A 22,261-nucleotide genomic window follows, 5' to 3' on the forward strand; every position below is an offset into this window, starting at 1 on the left:
ACAACCATCAAACCTTGTGTATAAACTGCGCGGATCTCACAACATTGAATTTCTGGATTTGGGTAGGGGTGGATTTGCTTTTTTTGATATGTCAGTGGATAAAAATAATACTTATTAAGAACTTTACTCAGTGAAGTGCAACAATCTTTTTGTTCCTAAAGGCTTGGAAGTCCAATATTTAGAAAGAGACAAGTAAAAACTTAGGGTTGGCTTCCTATAGAGCATGCATTTATGACCATTTATTACCTTTTCTTATGTAATACTAAGATATTTACAAAATGAGTAATTTGAAAAACAAACCTTGAGTTTCTTTTGTGCAGCTGAATAAATAACTTCTAATAGTACATATAAAATTCAGAGACACATGTTCTCTTGAAAAAGGAATTTTAAATTGTGACTGTTTTCTCTGGACATAAAATGACAGTTACTTTTAAAAAATGTACTGTTACCTGTAGCTATCATTAAAAGGTATTCATTTTTTTTTTATTCTATAGATCTGCCAAGCGGTCCACATACTTATCGCTTAGAAGATCTTGCCTATACTAGAAGTGGAGACAAAGGCAACTCTGCAAACATAGGTATTTGGTTTTTTCTTGCTTTCTGAAGTGATGTAAGACTTGCAAATAAGAGTTACATATCTAGTGCTCTTTTTATTTTTTTTTTTAAATCTCTCACATAATTTGATTATTTTTAATAGTCTGCTGAAACGAAATAATCCATATAAAACAATGATTTTACTAATGAAATACCTGTAGTTTTCTGTTAGGCAGCTGTTGAAGTCTGAGGTACTAAGAAAAAATAATTGCATGTCATACTACAAAGAAAGATCTTTGTTTAGGGTTGCAAAGTCGAGCTCCTCAAAATTAAGAAATGCCTTTTTAAGGTTTCCTTTACACATTAGTCACCAGTCCCTCATGTGCGTGTTATGTAACATAATCTCTTGGTTGTCTGATCATATATAATATTTCTATACGTTAATTTTATAACATATACATGGCTGAAACATTGTCAGTGTTAGGAAATTCCAAAGTTATACTTGCATGTACAAGAATGTTTTTATCATATTGTTAATCCAACTGGTGTATTTCAGTGTGCAGTTTCTTTATATTGATTGTGCTGCTTCCTGCATTGTTTAATAATTCCTTCTGTTCCTTACTTCTGCATGCAACAATTGGCTCTCTTACTTGTTGGAAGATGAGAGAGTCTGGTGTTCAAAGCTCAGTATGAATTAAAGGTGCGTTTGGGATTTGATTTGCTATTAGCTGTCATGTGAAAACTGATGAATTTTGTTCATGTATATTTAGGAATATAGTTTTCTTGTTCTTGTTTGTGGAATTGGCTTTTGGGTTGAAGAATGAAAGAATGTTAATTTTTTGTTTGTTTGTTTTTTGATTGGTTTTTTTGTTGGTTGGTTGGTTGATTTTTTTTTAATAGTTTTTTTCCGTATGGTTGACCAATGTTGCAATGTAGCATGAATGATGTATAGCTAATGAACTCCCTCAGATACAAAGTTGCTATTGCTTTATTAAGGAACAACAATAATAATGACAAACTTGACCTCTAAGACTAAATTAGGTTTGAAGTCCACAGATAAAAAGATCCCTCTGACACAGATCTGCTTTGCTCATCCTGCTGTGGAACGTCAGCTTTGGCCTGAAGTTACCTGAAGCTTATGAAAGCGTATATTCAGCTATAAAAATGTAATTGTGATTTCTTACACGTCAGGATCTTATGCAAGGAGTGGGGCAAGGACCAAACTCTCAGCTGCTGATCATGCCTTGTTAGGGTTAATTGCAATTACATGTCTAAGTCATGCAAGCCATTTAAAGGAAGAGAACTGCATTTGGGTTGTTTGTTGCAATGATGTTATTGTTCTTTAGGTATCTTTCAGTGGCAGCCAGAGAAAGTCCAATAATCACTTAGTCTGGGAGCATTCTTCCCTGTCGTGCTCCACACTACCTCTCTGCTGACAGAGGGAAAGCTGTCATACTGTAGTTTTTTTATTCAGGAGCTCATTAAAGTGGATCCATATGTACAGTTTGTTAAGAGGAGGATCTCAAACCAGTTTTGAAAGGATAAATACAAATCGTTTTTTATAGCTTCTATTTCAACTAACAGCTGTTATACCTAACAGGTGTGATAGCACGGCATCCCCTCTACTATCCATACCTAAAGAAGACTTTAACTGCTCAAGCCTTGGAGGATTACTTCCAACACCTTCTAGAGCGAGAAAAACATGAAGAACTAGTCACAAGGTGAGTAGCTTGCTGCTCAGTCCATAGTTATATGGTAGATACCTGATGGTATTGAAAGTATGTTAACATAAAAATTGCAAACCTGTGTGTACTGTCTTCAGTATTTTTTATGTATCTTTTTCTGCTTTTTTAATAACAACTTGAGCAACAGTCATTGAAAAAGAACACGAACTTGTACATCTCCTGAAGCTGGTCAAAGGTAGTGAATCCGTTCAGAGAAGACATTTAAATGTTCAGAATTAGCATATCAGTGTTGGGGCTATTTGTTTGTTTTGCTCAGTACAGAACAAAGTCTCTACAAAATAGAAATAACTTCTACTCTCCTTTGAGAAATGTATCTTCCCAGTGTTTTTGAAGCATTTGGACTGCAGAAGGCTTAGTAACTGAAGCTTCCCAAGCCTCAGAGCTTCAGAACTGGGAGTCTGAAGTCCCTAAAACACAACCTGAAAGACATGCACACAGCCAGTATGGACTGGAGCTCAAACTTTCCTCATTTCCCATCAAAAACATGCCTCATCCTATCACTGTCTCAGCGAGAAGTTCAGTCACTTTCTCTAACGTATTCCTTTGAGTACCCTGCTCTTGCCCAGTTTTTTGGCACATGCGTCAAGACAGAATTTAAAGGAAAAAAAAACACCACCATTTAAAAAATAAGGATGAACTGTTGTCTTTTTGTTCTAAAAGCTTGATTCAGAAAGGTGCGGCTCAAAGCTCAGGGCAAACTTGAAATTATTTTAACTCCTGCTTTTTGAGTTGTAAGTGCTGTTCTTTGTCTTCATAAGCAGCTCAGTGCAGATCTCACACACTGTTTCATAAGTGCTAACAAATCTGTGTATGTAAAAAATTCTGATATTAAGAAATGTAATTTAATTTCCTCTGAAACAGAGCAGAGAAGGGAAGAAATAAAAAATGTCACGCCTCCTAATGATACTTCTAGAAATTGATTTATTGGGTTCTTTAATGCTGTTTATGTTCATAAATAAGGGTTGAAATTTGCTGTGTCTGGATGAAGCCAATTTATTTTGATTAATTAGATTATCTGTTCCTGGGTTTGGCTTCCTTTAATGATGTGATAATGGAGCTCTGTGAGTGACCTGAAAAACTTCTGGGGAAAAAAAGTAAATCCTTTTGTGGAAATATTTAGGATTATAAGGATTAGGCTCATGTGCTTCAGATTCTATAGTTTCTTTTTTAAATTACTTGTTTATTTTTGGTTTTAGCTGCCATAAAAAGAGCTGTCTTACTCTTTCATTTTCCTTAATTTCCTTTATTTAAAATGTGAGTATTTAAAAATCATGTGTTAGTTTTGCTACTAACACCAACCATGGCTCTGCCTCACTACAAAGATTGTCAGCCCAGTTGCCTCTCATTCTTTTTCGTTAAAACTATTAAATAGGTGTACTAAACAGAGAGAAGGTAGGATTATTTTTGGTAGAGAACAGTGAGAACTCAAACTTACAGATTTTCAGGTAACATAGCAACAAAACATGGTCTTTCAAATCTTCCCCTCGTACCCCAAAACTCCAAACCTGTGTGGTATCATCCCCCCCATGTAGAGCACATTCTTAACAGTTAATCACAATTCTTCTTAGGCATAGGAGGGATGCACAAGCTCACCATGGAAGGTCAGAGCCATTAAGTGAGGGTGAGGAAGAGTGAGCAGCATTCAGAGAGAAATTGCTCAAAGTTTAGAAAGAGATGTCAGTCTCTTGAATTTTCACTGGTACCACCATTAAAAATAGCATCAATGCAGTAGTAAGATGAGTAGCTGGACCATACTGCATGTGGAAGATGTAATTTTTTTTTTCCGTTAGCCATTTTGCCCTCTGTGGTATTTATACTAGGTTATTTGTGTGGTGTTTTGTATACAATTGACTTCTGATAAGATACGGAATAAGGACTTGTCATTTAGTGGGTCAGTCATTTAAGAAGGATAGTAAAATTATCCTGTGACAACTGGTTGGTTTCATCTTCTGAAATACAGTTATCTTATTTATGCTTTGAGAGCATTCCATTGCTCAGGCATAAAAATATTACAGCTCATTTCTTTCTTCTTATGGGATATTTTTACTAAGAGCTGAAGAACAAGAAATGTGGATACTGGTGCTTCTAGATTGCTGAGGTTTTTTGTATGTATGTATGTATATTTATTATGAGGGGAAAAAATACTTCTCTCTACAGTATATCTCATATACAGACATCTCTTTTAGCCTATGAACTGAGTTCACTGATGGGAGGAATCCTATCTTTTTATTTAAATGCACTAAACATTATTTGTACCATTACAATTTCCATGCATTTTAGCAGGAAATTCACCGGAAAAAAACTGACTTCTTTGAATATGTACGGCAAGCACTTCAAAAGAAGTAGTTAAGCCGGCACCCCATTGTGCATCATCATAGGAGTTCAGCTAGAACAGTGAATTTTCCTTGTTTTATTGGTTTCTGTCACAGACTTAGTATTCTTTGAAGGGTTTATTTGTTTTCTGTGCTTTTTAAAAGCAGCTCTTAAAGGTTTTGATTGAATTGTACAATTAGGTAGTATTTTCTTCCTTTAGCCCTCAGTTAATTAAACTTAAATTGTTTAATTATGCTGGGTAAATGCATACCAACATTTTGGTTGACCTACTCTTGCTGCTTTAAGACTATGATGGTGGTTATAGTGTTTTGTTTTGTTTTGTTTTTTTACTGTGGGAGTGCATTTTTTTATGCAGAAATATTTTGGATGCTCAGATGCCTCAAACAGGACTTATAATATTGAAAATGCTGACCTCTGTATATTATTTTGTAATCTAGTTTTAGCTAGAGTATCTCAGTGTAAATATTTCCTCAAAGTACTTGAAGTGCAAGTGCCATTCTGTGACGTTCCAAATTAAAATCTGTTGCTTGTATTACATACTCTCTCTGCAGAATCACTGCAGAAAGTGAAACAAAATTCTTCCACTCTTTTTTTCATTTGCTTCAGCTTTTGTCTGCTTTTCAACTTCTCTCCTGATTTGTTTAAATGATTGACTTTTTTTTCATTAAACTTCATTTGAGAGCTGAGGTGTTAGCTTTTGGAATACATATTCCATTAGTCTAGTTCTTGTGGAGATATCTGCCAGTTGTGAAATCACTTGCTGCCTGGAAGTCTTTGCCCGTTTTTCAGAGTAAAATTTACGGTGTAGTGCTTTGGTAGACTTCTAGCTCTCATGGTATATAGTTATTGGTAATTTGTATTGAGTTTCATAGTTGAAAATTTTGTGGAGTCCTCTGATCTGCTATGTGATTGATTTAGCTATTTAATGTAGTAAATTATGTAGATGACTTGTTGTGGAAATTGCTTTATCATTCATATTCCTATTGTCTATTAGAGCACTGTTGGATTAATCAAACCTTCCTGCCTTACCAATGGATTTGCCTTTAAGTGTGATAATATTGCCTAGCAACTGGTTTTCAAGGGAGGTCAACAGAATGCTAACACCCGTTTTCTTCTTAATAACAACTAATAATGTTAGTAGTAGAGTGTGGTAACGAAAGAGTAGAAGGAATGGTGAAAACTCCTTTTCCTGGGAGACAAGTGCAGATACTCCATGACCTCTGCTTGCAAGAACATAATGAGAACTACAATGTTTGCCAGGCTGCTCAGCAGAATCGTGGGCTGGCCACATCTCCTTCCATTAAAGGTCATATGCCCAAGATACAAGGGCATACAGGGCTGTAAATATCAACAACAGCCATCATTTTCACAGTGTTGAAAAGAAGGTAAAAAAGTGAAACCTTAAAGTGACAAAATGGGCAGTACAAGAGCGCTGCAAGAAATTACAGCTATTTAAGACAGATTTGAAGAATCCATCCCAAACAGATGAAAGTCACATCGATGACTAAAGGAAAATAGGTGGTGGTAGAGGAAGCATGATTTAAACTGCAGCCATCAAACATCTGGAGATGGAGCAAGAGTTGGATACCGTCTTTCTCTGTTATTTATCATGTCTTGCTGATGTTCTGATTAAATCCTTTCTTACAGAAAAAAAGGAAAGGTATCATGTCATTAGACAAAATATGGAGGGCAAGCAAAACCAAGAATAAAGAAGAATACAAGGAAGATGACAAAACACTGAACAACTGTGCAAGGAGAGGCAAATGGAAATATGCTATAGATCTATTTATGGAATTTGAAACAACTTCATTAGGGAAAATAGAGAGCCATTTGCCAAACTTCTGCAAACGTTTCCAAACTGGAACTGTACCAGTCAAAAGCAAGGATGGAAAAATGCTTACAGTGGCAATGGAGCAGAAAAATATGTCTGTCAGACTAAAATAAAATTTTATCTGAACAATGCACATGGCTCCAAGAAAGCATTGAAATGTAGCTCTACTTTTCATTTGTAATAAAATTATCCACAGTTGGTCATAAGAGTTTGATCCAGTGACTCATAGTTATCTCTCAGTAATAAAGAGTGTACCTTCCCAATTAGCTGGTGGACTTTGTTAGCAAAAGTGAGTTCAAAGGATTAAGTGATAGTATTTTTCAGTATCAGAACTAGGAAATACTAAAAATACTTCCCTCTGCCCACTGTGCTGTCTGAGTTCATGTTGGATCTTGAACCTGTTGCCTATGGTGCTTTAACTCTTAAGAAAAAAAGTATGTAGAAAACAACCTCATTAGAAATTAGTGAGTTTTGCAGTCGAATAAGAGGAATGTGGTTACTTTATGGTCCGACTTTGAAACTGTTAAAGACTGTTGATTTGGAGTATGGGGAAGAAACAAGAAGGGAGGGAAGGCCACGGGTTAATGTTCAGTTAGCTTTTAGGCTTGACTCAGCAGTAAGTGATGCTATCACAAGCGTGAAGGTGTTGGGTTGGTTGGTTTTTTGTTTGTTTTGTTTGGTGTCTTGTTTTGGTGTTCCGTACAAGTGTTTCTTTCAAAATCTTGTGAGAAGTAATATGTAGTTTTTATTTTACAGGTATGAGTTGCCAGGAATCCATGGATTAAATTTTGTTCTGAAGAATTCCCTTGGTGGTGGTGGCATAGCATCCCTAAGAAGTGACCCACAGGCATGTATCAAAGCATTGATTTCAATGTAGTTATCTTCTATAACTATGTACTACACACTCCTTTTATAGCCAACTTTTGAGGTGGAACTGTAAACTTTTGATTTTGACTCTTTATTTCCTTTTAATTTCCTGTTAAAATATACATTATCTGCTTAATAGTTTAAGGTTTGAAAACAACATGGGGAAGTAGAAAGTTAATTTAGAATATTTGGTGAAAAAGATGTTTACAAGAAGCTATTAAGAGAGTCCTCAAATCAGTTATGCTCTTTATGGTGTGCTGCCTGTGTTTTTAGATGCACCAGCAAAATTAGCTTCTCAGAAAGGCTGTCATGTTTTGGAGAATGCAGATTTACTAGACAATTCTGATTGAGTTTTTCCTAGTACATTTAGGAAAATTAACTGTACAGCAACTCCTTTATCTTAACCTATGACTCCTACAGTTAAAATACTGAAAATTAATATAAATCTGAAAGAAGAAAAACAGAGGGATAGGAGATCTTGTGTGTTGATCACATTATGTGAATCTGAAACTAATGGTTTTTGCGAGTGTACAATTTGAGTATTAAATATTTGAAATGTCTAAACCTGAAGACAAGGTCCCTTAATGTGACAATTCTGCGGCTACAGCAAAGCACCGTTCTGCCACACAGGCTGAGAAATGCTTAAATGTACAAATAATCTCAGCATAGTGAAGAAGACTGTTCACAAAATAAGATCATACGGTGTATGAATCAGGTGGCAGAACTGAACCCACGATAAATTGATTCTAGCACTAGATTCCAAATAAATTGAAGAAACTATTCAATCTGATCATGGTTAGATGTTTGAAAACTCAACCATATGTTTTCCTTATTTAATTACATTGATTCACAAGTGAGAAAGCCGAATAAATGGAATAGGTAAATAAAACTTTGGATAACCTACAGGCCAAGGCTTGAGTATATGTAGAGATAAATAACCATAAAACTTTAAAAACATACTGAATTCCTACACTAATTATAGGAAAAAAAATCCTTATTAAACTATTTTTAAAAACTTAATTTACAAAGGTAGTATATTTAGATAGTAAAATGAAATGTTGGTTTGTTTGTTTTTTTTTTCTTACAGGGCAAAGCACTTGGACAGATGCTCTTGGATTTCCAGATTAAAAATGTTCCTGATTTGAAATCACTGATAGAGTAACAGGTGTTTAATACACAGGCTTTTAACACTGAGTGGTATATAAAAACATGTTATAAACAAGAACTGGCTTCTTGGGTGAGATTTTTTTTTTTTAAAGAGTAGAAATTGGTGACAGTTATCAGAGGCTTAACTATATGGCAGAGATTAGCAAATGTTTTGAGTAATACCAGACTAATAGCTTTGTCTGTGACTGATAACATTTCCTGTATAGTTACTACATTGGATGGAGAATTAATTTATTTCCTGTAAAATAGAATTAATCAAATTCCAACATAACATTTAATTGTAAGACAAGATAATCTTTGTTCCAAGATGAAAATGACTTCCTGTTCAGTCCATCTCCCTTTTCCTTCTCTCAGTCTTCATTTGAAAAAATAAAATGGACTGATGTAGTTGAGCTCCTGTCAGCTCTGTCCGTCCTGTGCATAGAACGATGCTGGGTAACCTGCTGTGCATTGGTATGAAGTCAGCACTGCCTGGTACTAGGAAACAGTTTTCCCTGTTGGGCAATAAAGAAAAGTAATAATTGTTAATGTTATAGAGTCGCTGGTAGTAAATGCTGACCTTTGGTGGTGATCCACCCAACTTCTAGCACTTTGTCCAGTTAATGACATACTTCATTATTACAGTTTCCAACATCTCTTACTAATTAACCCATCAGTTGAAAGCACTGACTACTAAGTCATATATTTTGGCATGGGAATAAATTTGAAGATGAGGACAGGAGAGAGTGGAAATTCTGGCCTAATAACTGTCTGTATTTCCTCTGCAGAAGCCATATAAATATCACTTTGCATGTTCAGGCATTTCATATTCAGAAATGAATCTTTATCTTGGGGAGATTGTATTAATTGTTTAGTGCTGACAAAATGACACATTACTAATATCAGATAAAATGCTGAAAATAATTATTTAGTAATTGTCACCAAAACTGTTAGTTGTTCCTAAGTCTCAATCTGTGCTACCACTATTATTAATTTCCTAGACTCTTGCTTACTAATGAGGATGATAGAATGAATTGTTCCCACCTTTTCTGTGGTTTTGTTCGTTTGACTTGAAGGTATCGTAAGTGAACACTTTATACATCTAAGCATATTATTGTCTTAGTAGGTGTAAGTACTGTCTGTGTATACTGCTTGATTCAATCTAGTTGTAAAAAATTAGCTAATATTCATTGCAGAAAAAATATCCAACTTATTAACCTCAAAGGGAAAATGGTATGCTGGTTCTATTATGTTTAAGTCATTCTTCATTATAAAACTCTTGTTAATAATTTGAAAGCCTGTTAGTTTAGCAAAACAGACAAAGGTATTGAGAGGAAATGAAAAAGTGATAGACCTCAGTAGCAAACCTACAAGGATAAAAAGGCTACAGTAAATACGTGCAGTTCACTCAATACACTGCTTAAGTGACTCTGTAAATGTGTATGCAATATTTTTTGAATAAAAGTGAACATTTATGAAGTATCAATGTGTTTTAGTCATTTATGTTGTTTCTTCTACTGGAAGAGAGTGATACTTAGTTCAAAGGTTCTTTGTTTTGGGGTTGTTTCACTTGCCTGCAATTTTGTGCATTGTTGGGCTGGTTCCCTTCTTCCTTCAGATTTTGTCTCTTCTGTCCCTACTCTTTGTTAAATACAAAGACTGAGAAAGTAAGTGATACCATTTTCTAGAGGGCTGGTCATTTACAGCTCTACAATGGAACCTGTAATCTGCTGAAAACAACGGTACAGTGTTCAAATGGATTGGATATGGGAATACAAAGGCGTTATTTTTTTATCTCTGGAATTGCCCTTTCGGATGCTGTGAGACCATCCTTCACAAACGTGCTTTCTATCCATCATTTCTTTCAGTGTACCAGCTTAAACTAAGTGGCATTACTTTTCAGATACTTTTCTCACAAAGTGTAGCCTCCAAAAATCCCTATCCAAAGATTTTATTCTGTTTAACCTCCTTAACATGTTTTGAATTCATGAACCTCTACTTGTTCCAGCAACCCCAGATGACCCGAAAGCTTGTTAAAGCTGCATTTATTTCTTCATCTGTGGTAGAGGTTGAGTAACTGAGGAAGGTTTGGTAAAATGTAAATTGTACTTGAAGGTGAGCATGTATGAAATCAGCTATGATTTAACTTCAATCAGTTGAAAAATGCATTTTGCCTGCTTGTTACAGCAGAGCTGTTCCTCGTATAGGCAAGAACTTAGCCTTCTAATTGCCTTTCTTTCCTGCTTTTTCCCTACTGTGTTAGCTGTGAGGTCAGGATGGAAATAGTAATGCCTAGTGTATAAAATAAGGTTCCATCTAATATAAGAGTTTCAGTGTAATGGAAACCGGCTCATACCTCTTACCTGGGAAGTTTTTGTGCTGTGGCTCATCTGCACTACAAAACAAAGGCTGCGTCTTCTTACCTATCGCAGATTTCCGACTGTGTCTCGCCTAACTCTCAAAAATAAATCTTGGGTTTTTTAATAAAATTATGCTATAGCAGCTAACAGTCCAAACAAATACTTTCTCAGTGTTTACTATTTAATATTTCAAAGTGATTTTCCCACTGCAACTTGTGTATTAAAGGTACAAAAGTTATTATACAGAAGTGACTCAAGATAAAGGATGTGCCAGACGGAGGCACAAAGTATATTTTCAGTTTAGCCATCTCCAATGAAGCCATTTTTCCACTAAAATATGGGAGGAGGATGGGGGGTGGTTCCCCTTCAAATCAGAGGAAAAACAATTTTAACTACACCTTTTAAATTTTGTGCTGTATCTTGGCAGGTTGAAAGTGCAGCCCTTAAGGTCTGAAAGCAGAAAATGTTGGATTGCTGATTGCCCTTCAAGGAATTGGATGGTTTCATTCCAAAATGACTTTGATACGTTGTATTAAGCACTTTGCACGCACTAGCGCAGGACAGTCGCAAGGTAGCGGCAAAGCAATTACTTGGGCAGGTTTCAGATGCTGCCACTGGGTCTGGGTGTTGGCTGGAGGAGTGATGCTGTATCAAAGGCCTGTCTGCTGTATGATGCCTTTTGTGCTTTTTCCATTGGGGTTTCCAGACCTGAGAGTGAGCGAGTGGTTGTGAGAGAGGCGAAAGAGGAGACTCCTTAATGCCTCAGGTATGTGGAAATTGAACTGCCGAAATGCCTCACCTCTCACCTTACTTCTTTGAAACCCTCCCATGCTGTAAGACTTTGAGTCTCCTCCTTGTGGCAGTTCTTCTTCTTTGGTTTCATCTTGGTTTCCTTTCCGGATTCACTTGAAATGGACCCTGGTGATTTTGGGATTAAAGCTAACTGGCATTAAGAAAGCAAACAAAGGATGCCTTAAAGTAAAAGATCACATTGGGAAGTGTCTGTTTCTGCCAGGGAGTTCAGCTGAATTCCTGTACCTTCCGTTGAGCAGGGGAGGGAGATCAACGGTGGGATGAAAGCATCTCTAACCTATTTCAACAAAGATCATACGGACGTTCTCTTGGCAGGAAGAATGGGGGCAGGGGGTCTTTGGATGTCACCCTCCTGCTTATCCTCACAGGAGGGTGACAGGAACCTTTCTGTGCTAGGACTTTCTGTGGAGTCTTTACTCTTCTGGCTGTGGCACAGTGTTCTCACTGCTGCTGTGACCATCGCCAAATGGGTGAGACCATTTATCACAGTGAGGGGTTTTAATCTTTCCCCCCTGTCCTTTTAAAAATAATTCACTAGTTTAAAATGAGGAAAAGCTTCCCCCTTGCCCTGTTTTTATTTACTAGTAAGCATAAGCAAAAGCTTCAAACTTTCCAAATATATTTAAACATCTGGGCTTGAAAAGATGCTGGTTTAATTACATAATTACGTGTGGCTGGTGGCTAATCCACAGGGCTCCTACCAGCATCATGATCCACATCTACAGGGTATTTTCTCTTTTGTAAGTGATGCGATTTGAAGCGGGGGCTCAAGAGGGCTAAGCCTCTGTTGCATAAAAATTTGTCTAAGACTCTCCAGAGAAAATGCCAAGTGCCTGATCACTCTGATAAGAAGTCCTGGGGCTCTGGCCTGTAATCAGTGACCAAACAAGAGGTTACTGTGGGCATCTCTCTTTGCAGATGAAGCAAGGTGACAATAATATTCAGTTCCCCATGAAGCTGCTCTCTCTGCTCCGAGCAGAAAGAAACAGGAGGGCAACTCTAGCCATCTTTTCTTGTTGGGAAGCAGTAAGGTAACGGGCTGCCCTGAAATACTTTCTTCACTGAGATGTGGAAAATTTACTTTGAGTCATTGATAAGCCTTATCTTTCCTGTGCACAAGATCCTGCCTGAACCTTGTTTCAGTGTCTGTGGTGGTAGCAGGCTCTCACCTGTGGGGTCTTTCACACCTCCCTTTGTCTTTTTATTAATACCAGAGCTGTTCCTTGATGGAAAGAAAAGGGATGGTGAACCTTTTCTCTTGTTTGTTGGTGTGACTAAAGGGGTTCTACAGCTCGAGGGTGGTCTAGCAATCTTACTCTGGATCCATAGGCTCTCAGGCTTCAAGTGACTGAGGAGGGAAAAAATAACTTGGTGTTTCAGCACGGTTTTCCTGTGGAGAGGCGCCAAGCTGTTACACACTAGCGCTCCTCTTTTTGCCTTCCCTTCTTTGTACTTGGCATCGTGTATACCTTGCAGCGTTTGCCCGAGTGTCCCTAACCTTCAAGAAGACAGATCAATCACGCTGGCAGCTGTATAGCCTGGGCTTGGGGGAAGATGCTCTTAACAAGCTACTTCTCCAGCATTTCTCTTGCTTTCCTCCCGCCGCCCGCGCAGTTTCTCACAGAGGCGAAAGCTTCCCCCTGCAGCCGGAGCGACAGGGCTGGAGCACGGACAAAAGTCAATGGCAGCGGGTCGGGACGAGGCGGCGGTGGCGGGGACTCGGTGAAAGGCTCCAGCCACGGCGGCGGGGAGTGAGGGTGGCGGGCAGGCGCCCCCTCCCCTGCCACTCTCCAGGCCCTGTCATCTTCCAGGTAAGATGAATGTCTGCCCCATCCATCATTCCGCAGTCCTGAGGGAGCAGGAATTTGCTCGGCCACTGAAACTTATTAGCCTCAGAGGGGGCGGCTTTGTTGGCCTGACTGCTGCTCTTTTGTGGGCTCTGTTGCCAAGATTTGGCCATTTACATAATGGATTAGCATGGACCAAAACGCACGGGAATGCCTCTCCGCATTTTCCCACTCTTTCTTAGCTGGCGGACCTTTCAGGAGAGTTAATTTAAAAATGTGACTTCCCTCTCTCCCTTGGAGACCTGTTTTCTTCCGAGGAAGAAAGGCGCGCTCCGGGGCCACCGCTCCGCTCCCCTCTCCCGCCGCCGAGCCGGGCACCAGGGTGCCTGCGGGGGCGGGCGCCCAGACCCCCTGAGGTCCCATCGGCGGGGGAGGGTGAACGAAGCTGCTGCTGCAGCCCCGGGTGCCCTCCGCTGTGCTATTTGGGGAATGGCGGGGGAGAGCTGTGGTTGGTACTCAGCTCCGGGGTCCGGGTTGCGGACACCCCGCCATGCTGGGGGCCGGGGACCGCCGGGGTCGGCTCCGTGCACCCGCCGCGCTCCCCAATAAAGCCCGGCCGATCGTCGGGGCGGGCGTTCGCCGCTCGCCCGGTGGGCTGGCCCGGGTGCCCGCCCCGCCCCGCCCGGTAGCCTAGAAAAGCGGGGCCGGGCGGTGGGGGTTGCTCGGCGACAGCGAGGGCTCCCCCCGCCGACCATGAAGAACCCGGTTCCGCAGGCGGCCTCGCTGCTGCTGGAGAAGCTGATGCTCCTCGTCAACGTTCGGCCCCTGCCCGCGGGCTCCGGCGGGGAACCGCCGCCGGCGGCCCCCGGCTACTACGACACCAGCTGCTTCAAGCGGGGCGACCTGCTGGAGGTGCCCCGCACCCTCTTCATCCACTTCGGTATCTACCTGGGAGAGAATCGCGTCGCCCACCTGATGCCCGACATCCTGCCCGCCTTCACCGGCGACCGCCGGCAGATACAGCAGGTGGTGACCAACAAGCGGCTCATCCTGGGCGTCATCACCAAAACGGCCAGCATCCGCGTGGACACGGTGGAGGACTTCGCCTACGGCGGCAGCATCCTGGTCAACCACATGGACCGGCTCTTCGAGGACCAGGTGCTGAGCAGCGAGGAGGCGGCCCGCCGGGCGGAGAAGCTGGTGGGCGCCACTGCCTACAGCCTGCTCTGGAACAATTGCGAGCACTTCGTCACCTACTGCCGATACGGAGCCCCGGTCAGCTTCCAGACCGACAAGGTACGGCCCGGCCGTCGGCGCTGGGCAGCCCCGCGGGGACCCGCTCCGCCGGGACTGCGCGCAGCTGCCGGGAGAGGCGGCGGCCGGCGTGGTGCTGCCCTTCCCGCCGGCGGTGGCCCCGCTGGAACTCCGCTCCGCGGAACCGGGTCAGCCGCCGCCACGGGCCTCGGGAGCTGCTGCCCGGTACCGCCCGCCACCCCCGGCTGGAGCTGGCGGGCGTTCTCCCCGCAGCGGGCACTGCCGCAGGCGCGGAGCTGCTCGGAAGGCGGGTAGCCGGGCCTCTGTTGGCTTCAGGTGTTGGGGGAAGTGGGGCTGAATTCCTAAAACAATTAACACGCTCTTAAAGTGCATGGAAGCTCCTCGTTAAGCCGGAGCCGCAGGCAGTGCTGGGACTACCGCTCAGGTGGTGAGGCAGTGCCAGACGCGCTCTGCGCTCCAGAGCCCCCGTGTGAAAGCTGGGCGGGTAGCTGCTGGTCTGTAACGGAGAGAGTGGGTCCGGTTAAAGCTTTAAAGCTTTCCTTCTTAACCTTGATCTCTCTCTTTTTTTTTTCTCTCTCCAGTTCTGTGAGACTGTGAAGATGATTATTCGAGACCAGAGGAGTGTTCTTGCTTCAGTGCTTGTGGGATTAGCATCAATAGTCTGCCTGGGTTTGGCACCCTCCACCACGCTCCCAACTATCTTTATTCCCTTTTTTCTGTGGATGGCTGGCTAACAGCCTTCCTGGAGGCTCACAACCAGCGTCTGTATATAGGATGTATACTACCGTATTTATGAAAGCACAGATTACTCATCGGTGTCACGTAAAGTTTCTTAACCTTGTGTGCAGTTTTTAAATACAACTTTGTCTAGAACATAGTGCACAAGGCATAGCTTACTGTGTAAGCCAAATAATAGATTTCCTGAAAATCTCAGCTGGTACATTTTAACACACTTTATCACAACCCTATTTTTTCATTATTTACAGTTCTGCTCCCTGTCTTTACCTGTAAGTGATTCTGGTAATATGTTCAGTTTCTTAGCTACATACCCTGGTGCCATGACTATTAATAAAAATGGATGGAGTTCCACAAAGTGATGGATATCGAAAGCAAACTACTTACATTTTCCTTTGATACAGATAATGTATATTCAGAAGTTACTGTCTCCATTCCTGGAGTATTCTTTATTGGAGATAGAAGTAAACTTACTCTTCTTGACAGCAAAGAAGAAAAAACAACCCTAGGCTGGGTGCTGGGTGCTGTAGGAGCACATCTGTCTGGATTGGCTACAGTCATTTCCCTTCTGGGAAAACAGCACAAATCTCTCGTTTGTATTAATTGCATAAACACTTGCTACTGTATTGAACAACTTTTAAATCTGGTTAGTGATAAGGAAAGACAGCGATTCCTCAGCATTCTCCTTGCTACTGATAGAGGTCTGTATAGCTAATATAAATGGCTACAGAGAGTTTTAGGGGACACAGGAGAAACTAGCTTACTTTATGATATCTTGTCACATAGAAATATCAGAAACTTCCGGCATTCCAGTGCCTTTATTGCCGCCTTGCCTTAAACCATGACAACCTGGCAGGGAGGAGGACAGACACCAATGTCTCTGCAATGGGACCCAGTGTGGGTGCTGTAAAACTTCAGGGATCATTGGAGCAGTTTACGTAGTGGCTGTATTGTCATTTAGGATATTGCCTTAAAACAAAATGCCTCTCGGTGAAAGACAACCTGTCTTTCTATGCTCATCTCTTGTAAATTCACTTGCAAGCCAACAGTTGGTGCTAAAAATGATTCATCTTCAAAGCTGAGGCCTTTCTGTTTATCAAGAATGTGTAAAGTTGGATTTGAAATCTAGTTCATCTAGCCAATTGATTGAGTGCTAAAAAGCTTGGCTATTATTTGCTTTGCTATTATGTCTTGATGTATGTAGAGAAATTGTTCAATTCCTGGAATGCCTTGCATGCGATACATGCACTTACACGTTCACGCACTATGCTTGCCTTTCTTTCTAGTCAAAGGTGAATACCATGGTGTCTTCACTAAGGACTAAACCTTAGATTTGCTTCTTTCTATGAGTGGTGTTCAGTATCCTGTCTCCTCAGCTCTGCCAGTGAAGTGGCCACTTTTTCCCCCATTTTTAGAGAGACTAATTTTAACTGTGCTATAAACCCCCTTCACCTTCCCCTGGACCTTACAACTGCTTGAAGACTGGGTTCGCAAACTGACTCTATTTGGCTGCTCCAGTGTAACCGACAAAGAATGTAAAGACTGGGGTGAAATTCCAGGCCCGTAGGAAATGGCAGCATGGCCACTGCTGCCATCAACCGAGTGGGGATTTCAGCCCTGCTTTTAGTACGTGTTCAGTCTGCAGCCCAGCTCCAAAGCAGCTGGATATCAAAGACTCTTGGACCCTCGTAAACAACTTCTGTTCTCTTTTCAAAGATTGCAATGCTCTGTGTAACTGTTTCTGGTAAACTTTTAAAATTAAGGTGTTTTTTAATTAACATGAATTGCTTTTTCATAGTGTACACATCAGTAATATTTACATAAATTCCAGTGTGTTTTTTTTACTTCCTGTGCATAAAGTATGAACTGTACTCATTACTGTAATTATATAAATAGAATTCATTCATTTAAAAATGTCTGATGGCCTCTTGAAATTGAGTATTATGCTATAATGTTTTCTAACATATCCCAGTAGGGCACTGAACAGTCCATTAACATCCAGTTACATGGTGTCTGATTACAGGTGGGCTTTTCTTTTCCCCTTTATTTACTTGGGATTTATAAGAATTCCAGTAATTCTTATAATACACTTATACAATAAACAATGGGGTCGTGACCAGTAACCAAATCATAAGTGGGATTTTTGGAAGGCAGAGAAAGGTTCCTGCTCTAGCTTCAATAGCAAAGGACCAATGCTCCTGCTTTGCTAATGCAGTTGAGCAAGAAGCATGCAAATTAAACTGGGAGACTAAACTGGGATATCCATAGGGTTGCCTATGAAAGAAATGAAATCAGTTCCTTGCAGACTTCCAGCTGTATTAGTACAGAATTTTCCTGCAAAGTGTAAAATTTTACACTTACAAAATACTATGAAATGGTCTAGAAAATGGTCTAGAATGCCCTGCTGTATTCTTTCACCAGAGACAAGTAGTAACATGGGCGTAAGTACAGAAGTCCAGTTGCTCATTTAGGAGTTTTTTCCTACCAACTATAATTCTAGCAGAGATCTGGAAATTTTGTTAAAGTCAGGTATGCCAAATCAGTCATACTCCAAGGGGAGAAACAAGACTAGCAGGCATGAGTTCTCGTGTTTAGCTCAGGTTGTGTTTGTGGTCTGAAATATTTTGGTAAATGTCAGTGTCAACTATTTTTTTTTCTGTAATTACATGAGTAAAAATAAGCACTTGCCCTAGGTGGAGCATTGCATTTCAGACCCGAGCTCAACTGCGATGCCATTGAAATGAAGGAGCTAGTTATAATAACACAGAAAACTGTGGAGCAGTTCAGCTGTTCGGAAATGTGTGTGCTTAGAAGTGAAATAGTTCATTGGTAACTGTAAGTGATGGTGATAAGGAGTGTAAATCTAGAGCTGTAGTTCATGTTAGTGGCGGAGCTGTTTTGAAAAGTTGTGTGGTTAAACCAGGATATGTAACAGAGAGTATAACCATCAGCCCTGTGCCACTGGGAAAGGCAAGTAGCAAAGACATTAAGTTAAAAGGATAGATGTTTCACTTCAGGCTTTCCAAAGAAAACGAAAATAAAATAAGCATTCACGAGGCTTGAAATGTTTTTACAAAACCTGTGTTTAAAAGAAAAAAAAAAAAGATAAGTTGCTAAATGAAGACATTAGAACACTGACCTTTCTATTTGTATTTTAGCTTTCAACATGAGCGATTACTTATTTTGTAGTGAACAGTCATATGCTGCTTGATTTCACCTTTGAGTCCTCCTGTGCTGAAGGAGAATGCTACATATAAATACCATCCAGTCTTTTAATGAAAACAAAATCATAGCAATACTTGTTAAAGTCTGAGGGGGTGGAGAAGAGGGAATTAAACTTGTGTGTGACTTGACATCAACCAGACAGGTTTTAGAAAGCAGGCTGCAGCAATAAGAAACATTAGAACTGTGATCTCTAGAAATGGTATGGTGGTGTAATATTTATTGCATGTTCTCACATTAAATAAAGCGTCACACACCACTGAAGGATACAGAGCTGTGTTAGGGCAGTCTTGAATAGCATCTCCTTTATCCACTGAATTCAAAAACAAAAAAAAAAGGTCTCCAGTGACTCTAGGAGCCATTTGCTCTTTATGCTTTGTAATAGCTTAGGAACTGTTTCCTCTGAACACTTCACTGTCATGAATGGGTTTACTGATGGGAAATGAAGACATAGACACTTAGTTTTGAAGCTCTTTGCTCTAGTGCATTACACTCTCCTGTAAGCCTTACAGGAATCTCAGAATGTTGTGCTGGTTAAATAAACTGTCTCCTTTGCTGTAGGAATAGATCACTAAAAGCATTTGAGGGCTATTTTTGGCATAATTCCTTAAAAATTCATTCTGTGCTGTGGTTTGTGACTTAGCTTTGCTTCTGAAGTCAAGGGAATGTTTAGGATATGGTTGTGAGTGCTTGGAGACTGTGGTAGAAGGGGGGAAAGTGGGGTGTTCTTCAGGAGACTTAAATCAGAATTATTTTGATTGCAGTACCACAGTTCCATCTGGGACAAAACTGGTGATTTATATTTACCATTTCTGTGTTTCATAGCATAGTAAACTTTCTGAGTGATGTTCTGTAGCTTTTTAATGTTTTCCCTGTTTATTAGGCAACATTATTTAGCTCTGTGACCTTGTTTTAGTAGGTGCCTCTTCTCTACAGCATATCTATGAACTAGGAAACAGTCAGTGGCTGTTCTGCTACAGTGCTATTTGGAGCAAATCAGCTGCCTAGTCCCCTACAAGGACATCTCAACGCCTGCCACTAGGTGCTTGCTCTGCAGGAGGCAGTGGAAGTGCGGGAGGCAGGTAAGGTAGGTTTCTTTTACTTGCAAGCCCAGGGCAAATTAAACAGGCTGAAGGACGGGTCAGAGCTTGAAGAGAAAAGTGTGTGCCCATGAAGACTCGGATGCTGCTTAGGTGAGCATACTGAGCATGGTCATGTGTCTGCACTCCAGTCCCCAGCTGGAGTTCAGGGGGCATGAGATGGGGTTGCATGTTAGGGCTGAGATTAAGTCAATTAACTTGCCTTCCCTTAAATTGAGAGGCATGCCATTAATGCCACAGGCTGTAATCTGACCTAGTAAATGGGCTGGGATCCATCTTCTGCCTAGGTGGTGGTACACTGTGACTCATGTCTGTATAGCTGAACTCCCTCACTACTACAGCCAAGCTTCACCTCTAGTAGTTCTTGGTAGAACTCCCTGGGCTGCCTCATCCCAAGGCACACTCAAGAGAGCACTAGTTACCAGGGTCTGCAACTGGCATCATGCAAACATGCATAACCATATACAAATGCATAAACCTATTCTGTGACCTTGTTTAGCTGACTAACCTGGCCAAAATTTTAAGGTAGACATCCCCACTGTCACCCAAATCTTTGAGTCCCTTCCTGATTGGCACTTTGAATGGAAATAGCAATAAAATTTAATAAGGAGTGCAAAAATGTGATGGTTATAGCATTGCTGAGGATTTGGGACACCTGTTCCTTGGACCTTCCCAGTCTATCCTGCAGGAGACTCACCATACTTTGGATAAGGCTATGAGGTGGCCTTCACCTTTTCTAATTTTATCTCATGGTCAGGACAGTGGTGTGTTTGTGTGTGTGTGTTTGGGGTTGGTTTGTTTGTTTGTTTTTGTTTTGTTTGGGGGCTTTTCTTTGTTTTGTTTTGTTTTTAATATATATATAAAGTTGGGAAACACCTGTGGCAAAGAGAAAATGGCTTTCCAGCCACTCTGTGTTGGAACAGGCTCTGTCTGGGCTCTGTGTATTTTCCCCCTTGAAATGGGGTTATCACATCTCATAGTCTATGGGCCCCAGTGAGGTGCTGAGTGGAATCAGATCCCTACGTGCAGCCAGGAACTAGAAATGCTAAGATAAGGACATTTCTGACTGTGATACAACACAAACCGCAGCCGTTCAGAAAGCTTTCAGGTAAAAACAAGGGAGAAACCATTGGGTTAGATCAAAGGTTTGCTGCTTTGTTGCAGTGTTGTTTTAGTTAAAGCAAACACTTTTAGTTAAAGCAAGTACCTGCTGTAGCTCTCTAACTATTGCCTACAGTTTCTCTTTTAAAATTATTTTCTATTTCTTAACTGAGAAAACACTGTTCCCTCTGTTTTCTGGCCAGCTGCAAGACTTGGTTAATATTTGCATAAGGTTGTGGGTGCCTTTCATTGGACATACCAAATAAATAAAATACATGGTTCCTTACCAGAAGGCAACTTCCCTGCCTGTGAAACCAGAGTTTTCTGTGGGGCTAGGGAGGTATATTATTTTATATAATTAAGAATACACACAAATGAAGGGTTATACTCTGCTAAACTTGCCAAGCCACCTCATCTTCTGCATATTCTCAGGCCTGAGATTTGCACCTGTGTTCCTTGCAGTTTTGCAGAAATTACCTGCACATTTCCATTTAGTACTGCACAGAAATACAGGGAGGGGTGGATCTGCTACTGCCACACAGTAGGTAAAAAGCTAGTAATTAATTCTAATCAACAGTGAAGAAATATGGATGTGAAAATAATGAGAGGTGTCCTGCAGTCCCCCTGGAAAGATTGGAATTAGATATTATACAGCATAACTTCTGCTGTTTCTGTTTGCAAACGAGATTGTATGTAGCCCCAAATGAATACTTGGGAGGAGGGAGGCACCTGGTTTCAACCACATCCATTTAGCTTCTCTCTAAATGAGGTGGTAGGGCACAGTGTAAGTAGCCTGGAGCCAACAATGACTTGGTTCCCTCCAGAACCAGAAATAGCACAGCTGTGAAAAACAGAACTACATGTAGCCCTCGGGCAAGGAGGCTGTTTGGTTCTGCACCATCCTATCACAGCTATCGCATTTGGAACCTGAGCAGATAGAACCTTGTGATCCTGTGCTGTTCTGTAGTCACACCAACTCACTTGAAGCAAGAGCCCTGAATCATGCAGATATGCCCCAGACTGTTTAAATTCCATCCCAAACCTCCTTTTATCCACTTTACAGAGGTTCCAGCTTTGCTGGTTCCTGAGGAATCCTTCCCAAAGTATCTAACTCTTCCCAGGCTTTGGAAGAGGAGCCTGAAGGCATCACTCAGGGCTGAGAACCACCTCAGACTGGTGAGCGCGTAAGGCTGCAATGCCTGAAGCATACATGAATACATAGACCGTGATATCCACAGTCATGTTGCCATGTCCCATTCCTCAGTCTTTCGTGAGCCTCAGGATACCCACAAAACTCAGCTCCTCTGGAAATCCAAATGTGTAATAAACTGGGCTGTGGCCTTGACAAATAGAGGTAAAAGTAACATCTCTTCATCCAGTACATCAGCCACTTAGCACTGCAATCGCATGA

At 41.0% G+C, this 22,261-nt stretch overlaps 1 protein-coding gene across 1 annotated transcript; it reads left to right on the forward strand.

Moving 5' to 3' along the window:
* Positions 1-14,170: 14,170 nt before the first annotated feature.
* Positions 14,171-15,426, forward strand: LRAT (lecithin retinol acyltransferase; the record flags this gene model as incomplete). The annotated part of the gene is made up of 2 exons (XM_080343588.1): positions 14,171-14,713; positions 15,274-15,426. The coding sequence occupies 2 exons, from the start codon at positions 14,171-14,173 to the stop codon at positions 15,424-15,426; spliced, it is 696 nt and encodes a 231-aa protein (XP_080199714.1).
* Between the last annotated feature and the right edge of the window lie 6,835 nt (positions 15,427-22,261).

This window comes from Nesoenas mayeri (genome assembly GCF_963082525.1).
Source record: "Nesoenas mayeri genome assembly, chromosome: 4".
Classification (NCBI taxonomy): domain Eukaryota; kingdom Metazoa; phylum Chordata; class Aves; order Columbiformes; family Columbidae; genus Nesoenas; species Nesoenas mayeri.